Source organism: Pelodiscus sinensis, chromosome 4, assembly GCF_052426305.1.
Source record: "Pelodiscus sinensis isolate ZL-2025 chromosome 4, ASM5242630v1, whole genome shotgun sequence".
Classification (NCBI taxonomy): Eukaryota; Metazoa; Chordata; order Testudines; family Trionychidae; genus Pelodiscus; species Pelodiscus sinensis.
In genome coordinates, this window is record NC_143055.1 from 101,504,740 (window position 1) to 101,518,118 (window position 13,379).

The following is a 13,379-nucleotide window of genomic DNA, read 5'->3' on the forward strand; positions in this document are numbered from 1 at the left end:
ACTGCTTTCCAGATACGTACACCATGAGGGAAGCTATCTCTTACACTTGTTGTCCCTAAATATATAACTTTACAACTGGTGACATATTGTTTGCTTGTATCCATATTACTATGCAATCGAGACCATTCAATGTCAGTGATCTGTTGTATTCATTACTTAACAATTCCACAATCTTCATGTCATCTGCAAACTTACTTTATCATTAATGAATTGTTCAGAGAGCTTTGCCAAACCAGTTTAGATGTAAAGCCATGTTTTGAAGATATTCTTTACTTGGTTGTGCATGACAATTACCATTTTGAATAGAAGATATGAATATTCAGGTATATTTTTCAATATATGCAACAGATCTGGCCTATATGCATTCCTGGATTTCCTTCATGGAAACTGAAGGTATGAGTGAAAGCTGAATAGAACCTTAATGCATGTGTAAGATATTTTAAAAAGTATCACCTTGGCTGTGTCTACATTGGCACCCCTTTCCGGAAAAGGGATGCTAATGAGACCAGTCGGAATTGCAAATGCTGCGGGGGATTTAAGGGTACGTCTAAACTACATGCCTCCGTCGACGGAGGCATGTAGATTAGCCAGATCGGCAGAGGGAAATGAAGCCGCGATTAAAATAATCGCGGCTTCATTTAAATTTAAATGGCTGCCCCGCTCTGCCGATCAGCTGTTTGTCGGTAGATCGGGGCAGTCTGGACGCGACGCACCGACAAAGAAGCCTTTCTTGATCGGCACAGGTAAACCTGGTTTCACGAGGCATACCTGTGCCAATCAAGAAAGGTTTCTTTGTCGGCGCGTCGCGTCCAGACTGCCCCGATCTGCCGACAAACAGCTGATCGGCAGAGCGGGGCAGCCATTTAAATTTAAATGAAGCCGCGATTATTTTAATTGCGGCTTCATTTCCCTCTGCCGATCTGGCTAATCTACATGCCTCCGTCGACAGAGGCATGTAGTCTAGACACACCCTAAATATCCCCCGCGGCATCTGCAATTCCGACTGGTCTCATTAGCATCCCTTTTCCGGAAAGGGATGCCAATGTAGACACAGCCCCCGTGTCTAATCCACAAGGACACTATATAAATATATGCAAAATAATCTAGATAGGTGGATCTAGTTTGCTTAATACAATGTGGGAAAACTGGGCAAAAAAAATGCATATACCTAGGACACTATTGTTATGGAGAATACTGCTTTACCACAAGGGTTAGTCAATGTAAATCATCTTTCAAAAGCAGAGTTTGACTCAGTATAATCACACAATTAAGTTATATACCCTGAGGCAGCCTATTCTATTTATTATATTCTTGTGAAGAAAGCTTTCTTTTCTACTCAGAACCTGACTGCAGTTCCGCAGTATCCAATTACATTTAATAACAAAACTGCATCATCAGTGTAATTTCTACTTCCCCTACATTACAAAGATACTTCCAATGAAAATGAAAGTGATTTTAGAGTTTCATTCTTACCTGTATGGTAAAATTTTCCTGAAAATCCCAGGTTGAAAGTAAAATTTGTAATCTGAGCTCTCAAAAGATTCTGCGTATCAAGCAGGGCCTGAAAATAAATACACAAAGAAATGCACATGATCTTACATGCTCTCATTCTTTTTCCTGTATAAAGACCATGACAAAAATACAATTTATGTCTGAAAAGCCAAAGACCAAATTTAACTCTGAAGTACATGCATCTTCATGGAGAATATACCTATATTGTAAGCCTTTTCAAAGGCTGCAATTATAATTAACCCCATTTTAAAGATGGGGAAACTAAGGCCTTGTCTACACTATGTGGTGGTTCGATGCTGCAGCGATCGATCCACTGGTCATCAATTTATCATGTCAGCTGTAGAGGAGATAAATCAATCTCTGAGAGTGTTCCAGTCTACACAAGTTCTCCACCAAGATGAGAAGAATAGCTGGTGTTGACGGGAGAGCAGCCCCCGCGAACCTCACCAAGATGCTGCAGAAGGTCAACTTCAGCTCTGCTATTTGCATAACTGAAGTAGATTGATGGCGCTGCATAGTGTGGACAAGGTCTGAGACACAGGGAGGAAGAAGAGATGTGCTAATGCTCATTCAGCAGGCCAATGCCAGAGCTCAGACCTGAATCCAGCTTCCCTGAGTCCCAGTCTAGTGCCTTGCTCCTTAGGAAACACTGCCTCCCACAACTGTTGATTAGATCAAGTGGGAGTAAATACATAGAACATCTTACTGTAGCTCAGAAATTGTTGGCCAAAAAAAAAGAAAAAAAGACAAAAGAAAAAATAGACGAGAAAAAGTGAGATGAACATTGAAGCCTATTCTGCATCAAACAACTGGAATTTAGACCACAAAGTCTGGTTCACTTAAACAACATGCTGGCTGTCACCATATACGTTCTTGCACAAAATTAGTACAAACAAAAGCTATCAGGATGAAAGTAATGGGCTCTTATTATTCCATCAGCGACATCTTCACTCTTCAAATTTCCAGATTGACTTCATATGTTGTGACTCCAAAAGTTACAAATTATTTCAGGAGACGTCCCCTAAGCAGTGATACTCTAACAGGGAAGCACACGAGTATAGTAACTACTTAGCATATTCTGTTTTAATAAAGAAAAGTATGTTAAAAAAGATAGATAATTTTAGATCACTCAAGAGAATGATTATCAAAATTACTGGAGGAGATTTTCAAGGGGACAGCACCCAACTTTCCTTGACATTCAATACCCTTACTCCCATTTTTGCCTTTGAAAAGCTCCCCAATAATTTATGCAATTATAATTTATAATTTTAAATATACATGCCTTTCTTCATATTCTTTTCTAGTTATACATTTCTTTAGAGGTGCATATATCAATTAAGGTACTTACAAGTAGAAAACTCAAGACATCAGAATGTGAGCATCGATGAAGTTGGTAAGGATCTCTTTGTTTATAAATCAAGAGATGCGAGCATTGGTTATAAATAAGTACATAATATATAACAGAAAAGAATAAATAGTAACACCCCCCCCCAAAACAGGCTATAAGAAATCCTTCACCTTCAATGCAGCTATGCTTGCTTAAAAAAGGGATGAATTTGAACCAAAGAAGGTTTGTTCAAAAAGTTTTGATGATCAGTGAATAATGTCAGGCATATCCTGAATTTGCTTTTCTCTTGTTGAGACTAATAACATGGAATGTCTCTGCTCCTCCAACTAAACAGCTAATTGCTTATGTTACACAGCTAAAGGCACAGAGATTTGTGGCAAGACAGACACAAAACTGAAACCATTGTGAAACATCATTTTTTCGTTCCATGCTGTCCAGCTTGGCTTGGAGCCGAAAGAGTACCATATTGTTTTCACTCTGCCTGGTGTCACAGTAACACTAGCAAGACTGCCATCAAATAACTGTTGGAAGCTTTTAATAAACAAAATGGGTAAGGAAGGGGAAGCTGGAACAGTGTCCTTTGATTAAAGGACTAAAAAAATCAGAGAAGTGGAACGAAAATTAGTCATAGCTAAGAGTTTTGAGGCAGAACACAAAAAGAACAATCTCTTCAGAGCCTGTGCAGCATGAACTCAGTGACAGGCTAAAAAGAGGTTAAAGATAATCAATGACCAATAAAGGAAAAAGAATATTAAAGTGAGGGGATTCCTACCCTGACTGAAAGTAGAGACTCCATGGGGTTTGTTATTAAAATAATCTCTGAGCTCATGAGATCTGACCCAATAAAAAAACTGATCTTTGCAAACAGATGTCACTGGATATGCAGATGGAAAGACACAGGGGGCAAAAAAACCTGGCAGTACCCTTATTATGATAACGATGAATACTTTTGAAAGAGACAGGTTACTTAGTTCAGCCTGACAGAAAAAAATTTACATATATGGCCATAAGCTCCCATTATTCCTGGATTATATCCAGCTGCCCAGGCCAAAAGAAAAGGTCTTACATAAAGGTAAAAAGCCTTCTAGAAAATGTGATTTTGAGGTACTTGAATACTAATGAAATAGGCACATCAAAAATAAGACAGATATACGATGCATTCTTTTTGCAGCACAAAGGAAAGAAAAAATTAGAGCAAAACTCATAATCAGTGAAATCAGAATTCTGCCCCAAAAAGCTGGGTTAAAATGAATTCCAAGCTGAATTCCAAATGAACAGCTCAGAATACTGATGTAATTTTTATAATTCTTACTAAAGAAGACCTCAGTATCAAATGTTCTTTCCTGGTCCACCTAAAACATAAACGTTTTCTGTGGACTACAGGTTAAATTCAACTTCTTTGTTATGTTAAATTGTAGCTAAAAGCTTTATACAGCCTCTTCCTGCACAACTGCCTATCTACCTTCCTTCTATTTTCATCTTAGTCTCCAAATGATGGAAGGAAGGTAGATAGACAGTTGTGCAAATTACTATTTTGGAATTAGCATTACTCCTTGTGAAAAAAATGAAGAAATAAATTGTGAAAATGCTCTAGAAATACAGCTTTGTAGAAAGTACTCATTGCACATTTCTAACACTACATTTGTTACATCATTGATATGACAATTCGAAGTATTTGAAAATGAGGACAGTGGGAGACATAAACACACTCTATGTCATCTCTGTGTTAATTTGATTCTGGTTTTCAATTTTTATTGAAGGGAAAAGAAAATATTTATTTCAGTTAGAAGTTATCACCCTCATGTATCAATGATGGCCACAGTCTTTTTAGTGGAATTTCATGAAGACCAGAAATCATGACAAAATGAGCTTTGCTGTAAAACCTACATAATTGTTTCCTGTCATGAATAACATTTATGAATCTCCAAAAGTAATCTAGAGTTTGCTTTTAGGCCATGTATCCACTAGGAAACTATTTCAAAATTACTAAATTCTACTTAAGAACTCCTGACTCAACAAATTCTCACTATGTAGAAGCATCGAAATTAGTCCCAGGCAGGCCTCATTAATGTGGATGCACTCCCTTGGACTTAGAAACCCAGAAGCACTTTGGGGAGCTATGGGAGGCCTTCTGGAGACCAATAAGTTCGAATTAGCGGTACTGGTGCTCCACACTACCGTAATTTCAAAATTACTATTTCTGAATTAGTGTTACTCCTTGTGAAAAGCAGGAGTACAGAGTATGAATTACAAAATAATGGGCTTGGTAGTGTGGGTGCTCCACTTATAAATTCAACCTGGGGGAGAGTGTATTTTGGGATAAGGTCCTAGTATAGAACTGGGCTTAGAGAGTAAACTGCAAAAGATTTTGTGTAGTCACAGAATCACAGAAATGTAGAGCTGAAAAGGAGCTGAAGTGGTCATCTGATTCAGCCCCCAATGCTGAAGCAGGACTAAGCATACCTAGCCCAACCCTGACAGGCTTTTGTCTAACTTGTTCTTCGAAACCTTTCATGATAGGGATTCTAGAGCCCCCCCTTGGAAGCCTATTTCAGAACTTAATTACTCTCATAATTAAAAAGCTTTCCCTAATATTTACATTAAATCTGTCTTGCTGCTGCTAAGTTCTTATCATAACTGCAAAGGACATAGTGAACAACTGATTATTGCCCCATTTGTAACAGACTTTATAAACTTGAAGATTGTTATTAGGTCTGTCTGTCTCATCAAATCTTTTTTCTTAAGTTTAAACAAACCTATTTTTTTAACCTTTCTGCATAGGTCAGGTTTTCTAAACCTTTTAATATTTTTGTTGCTCTCTTCTGGATTCTTTCTAATTTACCCACATCTTTCTAAATGTATGGTGCTCAGAACTGGATTTCAGTAGAGGCCTCACCCTTGCTGAATAAACACTATGGCTACGTCTACACTGCAGGCTTCTTGCACAAGAACTGTTTTGCACAAGAGTTCTTGCGCAAAAATTGTTGCGCAAGAGTGTGTCCACACTGCCATATGCTTTTGCGTAGGAGATGTGCTTTTGCGCAAGAGCATCCATGACAGTGTGGATGCTCTCTTGTGCAAGAAAGCTCTGATGGCCATCTGTTGCCCGTCCACACTGCCTTCTTGTTCAAGAGGGCTTATTCCTCATGGGGAAAGGAATAACTCTTGTGCAAGAATCCCTCTATTCCGATGCTTTACTGTAAATTTACTTGTGCAAGAACGTGTGCACAGTGTAGACGCTCCCCAAGTTTTTGCACAAGAACAGCTGTTCTTGCGCAAGAAGCCTGCAGTGTAGATTTAGCCTATGGGATAACTATCTTCCATGTGTTACATATGCAACTCCTGTTAATACACCTCCGAATATTAACCTTTTTCAACTACATCACATTGACGACTCATATTCAATTTATGATCCACTATAAGCCCCAGATATTTTTCACTTATTCTGCTTAGTAGTTCTGCTTAGTTGATTATTCCTTATTTTGTACTTGTCCATTTGATTTTTCCCTTCCAAGTATTGTATTTTGTACTTGTTTTTATTGAACTTAATTTTGTTGATTTCAGACCAACTCTACAATTTGTGAAGGCCATTTTTAATTCTAGTCTTGGCCTCCAAAGTACTAGCAACTTCTCCCAGCCTGGGGCCATCCACAAATTTTATAAGCATATTCTCCACTCTATTATCCAATCAATAATGAAAATGATTGATTTTCATTAGAATCAACAGGAGCCACATACGTAAAATCTTGCCTACCTCTTCGAGGCTTTACCAGCTTGTGCCCACAGCACCTCTGCCTATCTGCAAGCTACTTATGCTGTCTCCAATACAAGTGAGTGCAGCTGCAATGTGAACTACCCTCTAGAGTTAGACAGACAAGCTGAGCTAACATTTAATTGTCATTCCTATGACTTATTTTCTGGGTGATTTGACATTTTACTCATTGGTTAGACTCTAAAAACAAAATGTTAAACTTTTGAAAAATATACAGCCACAGATGGCAGGGACTACTACCGTGTATGTTTTAGAGAAAGAGAGAGAATGCGAGGAGACGGGCGGAGGGTGCTCTGCACTCAGGATATCTCCATTAGCTGAGTTACACAAATACAAAATTCAGCACTAGTGTATTGTGTAACCTGTTCATTAATATCTACATATTTACCCATAATTTATTATTTTGTCTATTGCGGTCATTGCATTGTTATAGTTTTCTCTAGTTTATCAGAAGCAGCTGGGTATCCTACTACAGTATTGTGCACCTGGTTAATATAAACATTTTATTTCTTTTCCACTTCTTTTAGGTAGGACCTTAGGCTTTGGACATTGCTTCCACCAGAGCTCAAGAAGAGATTGAATCTTTTATAGGGTTGCCAGGTGTCTGGTTTTGACCCGGACAGTTCAGTATTTGAGCTTTTTGTTTGCGAAACAAATTGAGAAAATATAAATGTCCGGTATTTTCTAAATAAGTTGTTATATAGATTGTGATGTAATGTCAAGTGTGTCTGGTATTTTTGTTGAAACCATCTGGCAACCCTAACCTTTTAGTATTCACACTATACTGCAAGACTGTCTTCATTGAAGAAAGAGAAAGAAAAAGACTGCTGTTCACATTTCCATCAAGCACTATCCCACAATAATTCTTGAGAAGGTAACATAATCTAGGAAAGGGATGAAAATGGTTCTGGCTACAATACAATGCTTCTTTTTTAATTCTTATATTTGGCATATAGGTACTATAGAGACAGATATAAAAAAATCCATAGATACATGAAATGAGATGAATATGTAGGGACAGATTCTCAGCAGGTAAAAATCACTTTTATTTCACTGAAGTCATTGGAGCGACTCTATTTCATTTGTGAGTTTATGCCATGGGAAATGAAGGCCTTTATGTACATAGTTAAAATGTTATGGTGTCTAAAGCTATATTTTGGTCATTTAATCTCCTTTTGGATGAATTGCCATGACCATTTGCAAGCTGAGTCCTAAAATAATAGCTTAAGTAATTTTCAAGAAGACTGAGCTCCCAAGAGTACCGGGTACCAAAATATGGTCCATGAAGCAATTGTTGGTGGTCTATGGAGAGCTGTCTGGTCACATGGCTTCTTCTACTTGTTCAAGCTACTGAATAGAATTAAAAAAAAATCAAACCCACCTTTATAGGGAATTAAGTCAAACCAAACTAAGGCCACTTTAATTCTGAATAAGAGCATCTATATAGGGATTTAATACACTTGAATTACATTTAGTTAATTTGTTTTAACTTTCCTGAGTGACCTATAGCCCTTGTCTACACTACCAAGTTTTTTCACTACCCCCCTCCTCCTGCCTTTCAGCAAGAAAAAAAGCAAGAGCGTATGCACTGCAAAGCGACTTTTGTCAGGAAAAAAGCACAGTTTCAGGGACAAAAAACTACTTCCATCCCTGTGACAGAATTTTTCTTCCCCATCCCCTTTAATGTCAATAAAGGGCCAGTGTAGATACTGCTTTTTTTTCTTTTTTTTGGTCAACAGGAGTTCAGCCAGTATCCCACAACGCCTGTGTTGGTTGCTCTGCTCAGTATTTTGATCTCTGCTGCTCTGCAGGCATGCAGCCTTCCCCTTTCAAAGCTACTGGAAGTATCTGACAACTAACTGTGCTGCTCCCTTTGGGGAACAAAGAGCAAATCATCTGAATGATCCTATTCTGTCCTGGACTAGGAACTTAAAGGCAGGCAAACTGTTGCTGAAGCGAGTCAAGGAGAGGGAGAGACTGCTGTACTGCTTTATTCCTCAGCACAGAGAGCTCATAGAGATACTCATGGTGCCACTCCTAGCAGTTGAGAATACTGTGGGAAAATTTGTAGGGAATCCCAAGATGTTCATGCTATCAGCTCCACCTTCTCACAATACTGCATTATGGCATATATACACATAGTACATTGCTCAGACTGTCAATAATGGTGCCCTCCTGTAAATTCTTTGCTATTGCAACTTGTGTTCCTACTTTCAAGTTCCATGAATGTTGCTACACTACCTATTTATAAAAGCTAAAATGACAAGATGATCAGGAAGTAGAACAGGAGTTGAACATTATGGGGAAAGTTGTGGGGGAGGGCTGGCTCAGAAGGCTGCATGGGGTAAGGGACTGGGGTGCAGGAGATGGTGTAAGTTCTGAGAGGTAGTTTGGATGAAGGAGGGAGTTGTGACCTGGGTCAGGGGATTGGTGTGGAGGGTAAGGGAGTATGGGTTCAGGAGAGGATTCTGGCCTGGGGAAGGGGCTCTAGGAGGTGGTGCAAAGTCTGAAGAGAACTGTGACCTGGGAGAAGGGGAAGACGGGGTGCAGACTGCACCAGGTTTGGGTGGTGACCTGGGGCAAGGGAATGGGGTGCAGGGTCTGGGAGGGTCTTGGGGTGCAGGAGAGGATTCTGGCCTGGGGGAGGAGTGTAGAAGGGGATAAAAGGTGTGGGAGGGAGTTGTGACCTGGGGCAAGGAGGTGCAGAGAGTTTGGATGGTGACCTGGTGGAGGGAATTGGGGTGTGAGAGGGGCTGGGGTGCCAGAGGCAGGCTCTGGCTGGGAGGCACGTACCTAAGCATCTCCTGGCCAGCAGCCCTGCAGCACCCTGATGGCAGGCTGGGATCCCTGCCTGCTGCAGCCCCAGATCACTTAGAGCTGCAAACTGCTCCCTCCATGTAGCTCTCAGCTCTGGGAAGGGGAAGAGGCTAGTGCTGCCCCCGTCCCAGGCCAGTCTCTCAGCTCCTATTGGCTGGCTGTTTCCAGCTAATAGGCGCCAAGAATTGGGCTGGGACGGGGAGATCACACAAAGCCTCTTCCCCCTGCAGAGCAGAAAGCCGCATGGACTGTGCTTTAAACTGTGGCAGATGTGTGCCTGAGAGGTGGTCTGGCCCCCGGGCCGTATTTTGCCCAGCCTGCATTACCAAAAGCATGTAGTGTTTATAATAAAAGGAATAACTCCTTTCAGTATACTGGATATATTTAAAAACTTTTTGAATAATTTTCAGACAAAAGGAGGAAAATACTTAGGGGTTTTTTTTATGGTACATTATCTTATCTGATCTAAGGAAGTAGATAGGATAGGTACAAGAAAAGAACTAAGACAATTTTCAGCTCTTTCAGCAGAATTTAGCTGGCAGAGATCATAAATTATCATAACAAAGCTGGAGAAAAGTTGCTTCTCTGGAGTTTGTTTGACAAACAAATGGAGAAACAAAATGAAAATAGGAAGAAGTATTTCACAGTTCCTTAAGATATAGTAAACATTCGGGAAACAGTTCTAAATCCTGTTTTCAACTAAAAGCAAACATGGGTGCGTATAAGTCTGCAAAGTCACTTTTGATATGTAATAGGTTAAAAGTATGGTATGCTAGCAATTGTAGTTGATCAAGTAATGTAGCAGCTAAATTTAAAAAATAAAGGCCCAAGCTCCTCAGGGTAAGAGTCTCTTATCTTGTGTCAGCCATTCAAGAACTGTGTTGTTCTCAGCCAGTGATATTTTTTGGCACTGTAGAAAATGTGTTTTTAAAATTTTTTAATGATCGTACTCAGTAGCCCAATCCTGAAGTTGCAGCATATATAAACTCCCACAGATGGCACTTTTGGTATAACCTGGGCCAGTTAATCAGGTCCTCAAATCTGAGGACTTCAAACATTTCTTAAGCATCAAGTGCCTGATCCAGGTGCAACTGAAGTGATTTCATTCATTTCAATAAATAACGGATCGTGTTCTCATTAAGCATCACCACATCCTCATAGAATGAGATATAGAGCGGTTAATGCTATACTCTTCATTACAGCTTGATTTTGTGTGCTTCCATTTTTCAGTGTCCAACTTGAGAAGGGGGTGGGGTTCTGATTTTTCAGAAGGGCTCAGCATCTACAACTTTAAGACAATGAAAGCCTTTCAAAAATCAAAATAAAGAATTCCCTATAAAAGGAAGCACCAGAAAAAAAAATCAGTGGCCAATTTTGAAAATGCTGAGCTAAATGTCATACACAGGATCAGAGTCAGTCAGTGGCTACCCAAAAATTCTGATGATTAATAATATGCAAAATTCACAGAGAAAAGGCGTGCAAATTTGAAGACTGATTCACTAAATTACAATGTTTCATTTTTTAAATGCTGGTAGTACAAATATTAAAATCATATAAAATTTCATATATCTGGGGGGTGTTCCTTTAATTTTTCAACAGAATACAATGACATGCTCATTTACAGTAAAAGCTGGGTTATCTGGCACTTTACCTACTGGGAATCTGTAAATACTGGCACTTCTGATCTTCAGTAGGGTCCAGTTGGCATGGGGCTGGCAGGCTCTGTATCTAGTTCTGAGTGACAACCTGGAAGTGGTGACATAACCCTGCCGCTCCTAGATAGAGTCATGGGGGCTCTGTGCACTGCAACCAACCCACCCCACCCCAAGCACTGGCTCCACAGCCCCACTAGCGAGGAACCATAACCAGTGGGAGCTATGGGGGCAGCAGGAAGCACACAGAGCAGCCTGGCTGTGCCTCTGCCTAGAAGCAACAGGGACATGTCACCAGTTGTAGGGAGCTGCCCAAGGTGAGTATTGCCCAGATCCTGCACCCTGAAACTCCTCCCATGCCTCAATCACCTGTTCCTAGCCCTCTCCCACACCCAAACTTCTCCCAGAGCCTGATCCCTACACCCCCTTCCACACCTAAACTCTCTTCCTGATAGTTAATGCCAACAAAACAAAGCTTTTCCTGGACATCTTCAAATTACATTGGCACATTTTTGTTACATGAAGTGAATGATTTTGATGGTGAAGTGATTGCACACTATTGGGATATTGTGCTCTTTCATCTCAATGAATCATGTGCATAAACACGGAACATAAGATATATTTCTGACTTGATCCTCTTTCACCAGTTCTTTCTGCGGGGGGAGGGGCTTCTAAAGGGGAAAGCAAGGAAGTAAACTAATTATGGAAAGGTAGATGGAAGGTTTTAAGTACCTGGAACTAATTATATTTAATAAAGGAAAGCAATTAGCAGTGCCGTTTTCAGGATTCTACATGGAATTCTTCTTTATTAGTTCTTGATTAAACTGTGGTTTGATAGAAGGGATGAGAATTACTGGCCCATCTTAAATGTTTTCATCATTCTGCTGTTAATACCAAGAAAACCCCTTCATTTCTTTTAATCAAAGGTCAAAAACTCAAGCCAATTAAAATGGAAGAACTAATAAACACCCTGCTGGAGCATATCATATTTTTTTCTCTTGGAGTTTGATTATGCAGGATTTTAAGTTCAATAGAGGGTACGCTGACTGTATCTTATTTTTATCTAAGCCTTCAACTACTTATAAAATAGTAGGAAGGCATAGGTGAACTCCCAAAGCAGAATAAAACTGTAAATAAAACCAACATCTCACCTTTAACCTGCATTTAAAGTTATTGTACATCCATTAATTTTAGTTCCTGTGAAAGGTGATTAACTGAGAGCTCCAAATTGAAAACCTATTGGTCATGGAACAAGAACATCTCAGGCAGCTGCACTGCAAGATTCTTGAGGTGCCTCACCTCAGTCATGAGCCCCATTTTGCAGTGAGATGATAATTCAAATTCTATCAGTTCATTCACTGATGGCTTCACTCTAACTACTTGATCTTGCTTATGTTGATTATATTCTACTAGAAGATTTACCTGGTGCTGCTCAGATCCTTGACTCAATTAGGTTTTTATTTTTCTTCATTTAAATCCTTGTTCTGGTGTGTCGCTAGGGATGAGGGTTTCAGTATCCATTCTCCCCCAGGGAAAGAAGACTACCCCAGCCCTCTCTCACCACAGTAGCTTGGGGCCAGGTGAAAAACACCTCTCTGTGGCTGCTGCAGCTCTAGCAGGCACAACCGGGGAAGGGGAATGTCCCGTGGCTGGGACAAGTCTAGGTTCATCTGTCCCCGTTGTCCAAAGTCAGAATGAGGAATGGAGCTAACTGTGCACTTCCCTCTCTCCCTGATGAAGGGGAACGGCCAGCAATGTTCTCGTATGAAGTGGGGGAAAACTGCAGTCCTCCCTGCAGAGCGCCAGGAGAGGAGGGAGGGGGAGAAAGACGGGAGAGGCTTGGGGCTGGGGAAGTCCTGTACTGGGGATGAGGCACACCCCTAGCCAGTCCCTTTCACTTGCCTGGTGATTCTGTCTCTTTTCATAGTATTCTATGCGTCCCCATACACATAGGGTTGAAAGCCTCAGCTTCACTCCCTCCCCCGGCACAACCAAACCTTTATCTTGCTTTAAGTTATGATAAGAAGAAGCTGCATACCAAACGTGGTCCTAGCTCTTATAATTTATGAGGGCTTCTTTAACAAATGGATGGACAGACTGACTCTCGCTCAGGTTAGGTCTAGACTACAGTCCTTTGTTGGAAAAAGCTACGCAAATTGCGCTTCGCAATTTGCATAGCTTTCTCTGGAAGAGGCTTTTTTGCCATTTGTCCCAGTCTAGATGGGGCCAAATGGTGGAAAAACCTCCTCTTTTGGAGGAGCCCTTATTCCTCATAGAA

The 13,379-nt window shown here is 40.4% G+C and overlaps 1 protein-coding gene across 1 annotated transcript in view; it reads right to left on the reverse strand.

The window, feature by feature from the left end:
• Positions 1 to 13,379, reverse strand: part of LOC102459910 (bifunctional heparan sulfate N-deacetylase/N-sulfotransferase 3) — a 117,193-nt gene that overhangs the window by 65,438 nt on the left and 38,376 nt on the right. Inside the window, exon 3 of the mRNA XM_006112612.5 lies at positions 1,474 to 1,561. Coding sequence (XP_006112674.3) covers positions 1,474 to 1,561 — 88 coding nt within the window. The remainder of the gene's footprint in view (positions 1 to 1,473; positions 1,562 to 13,379) is intronic.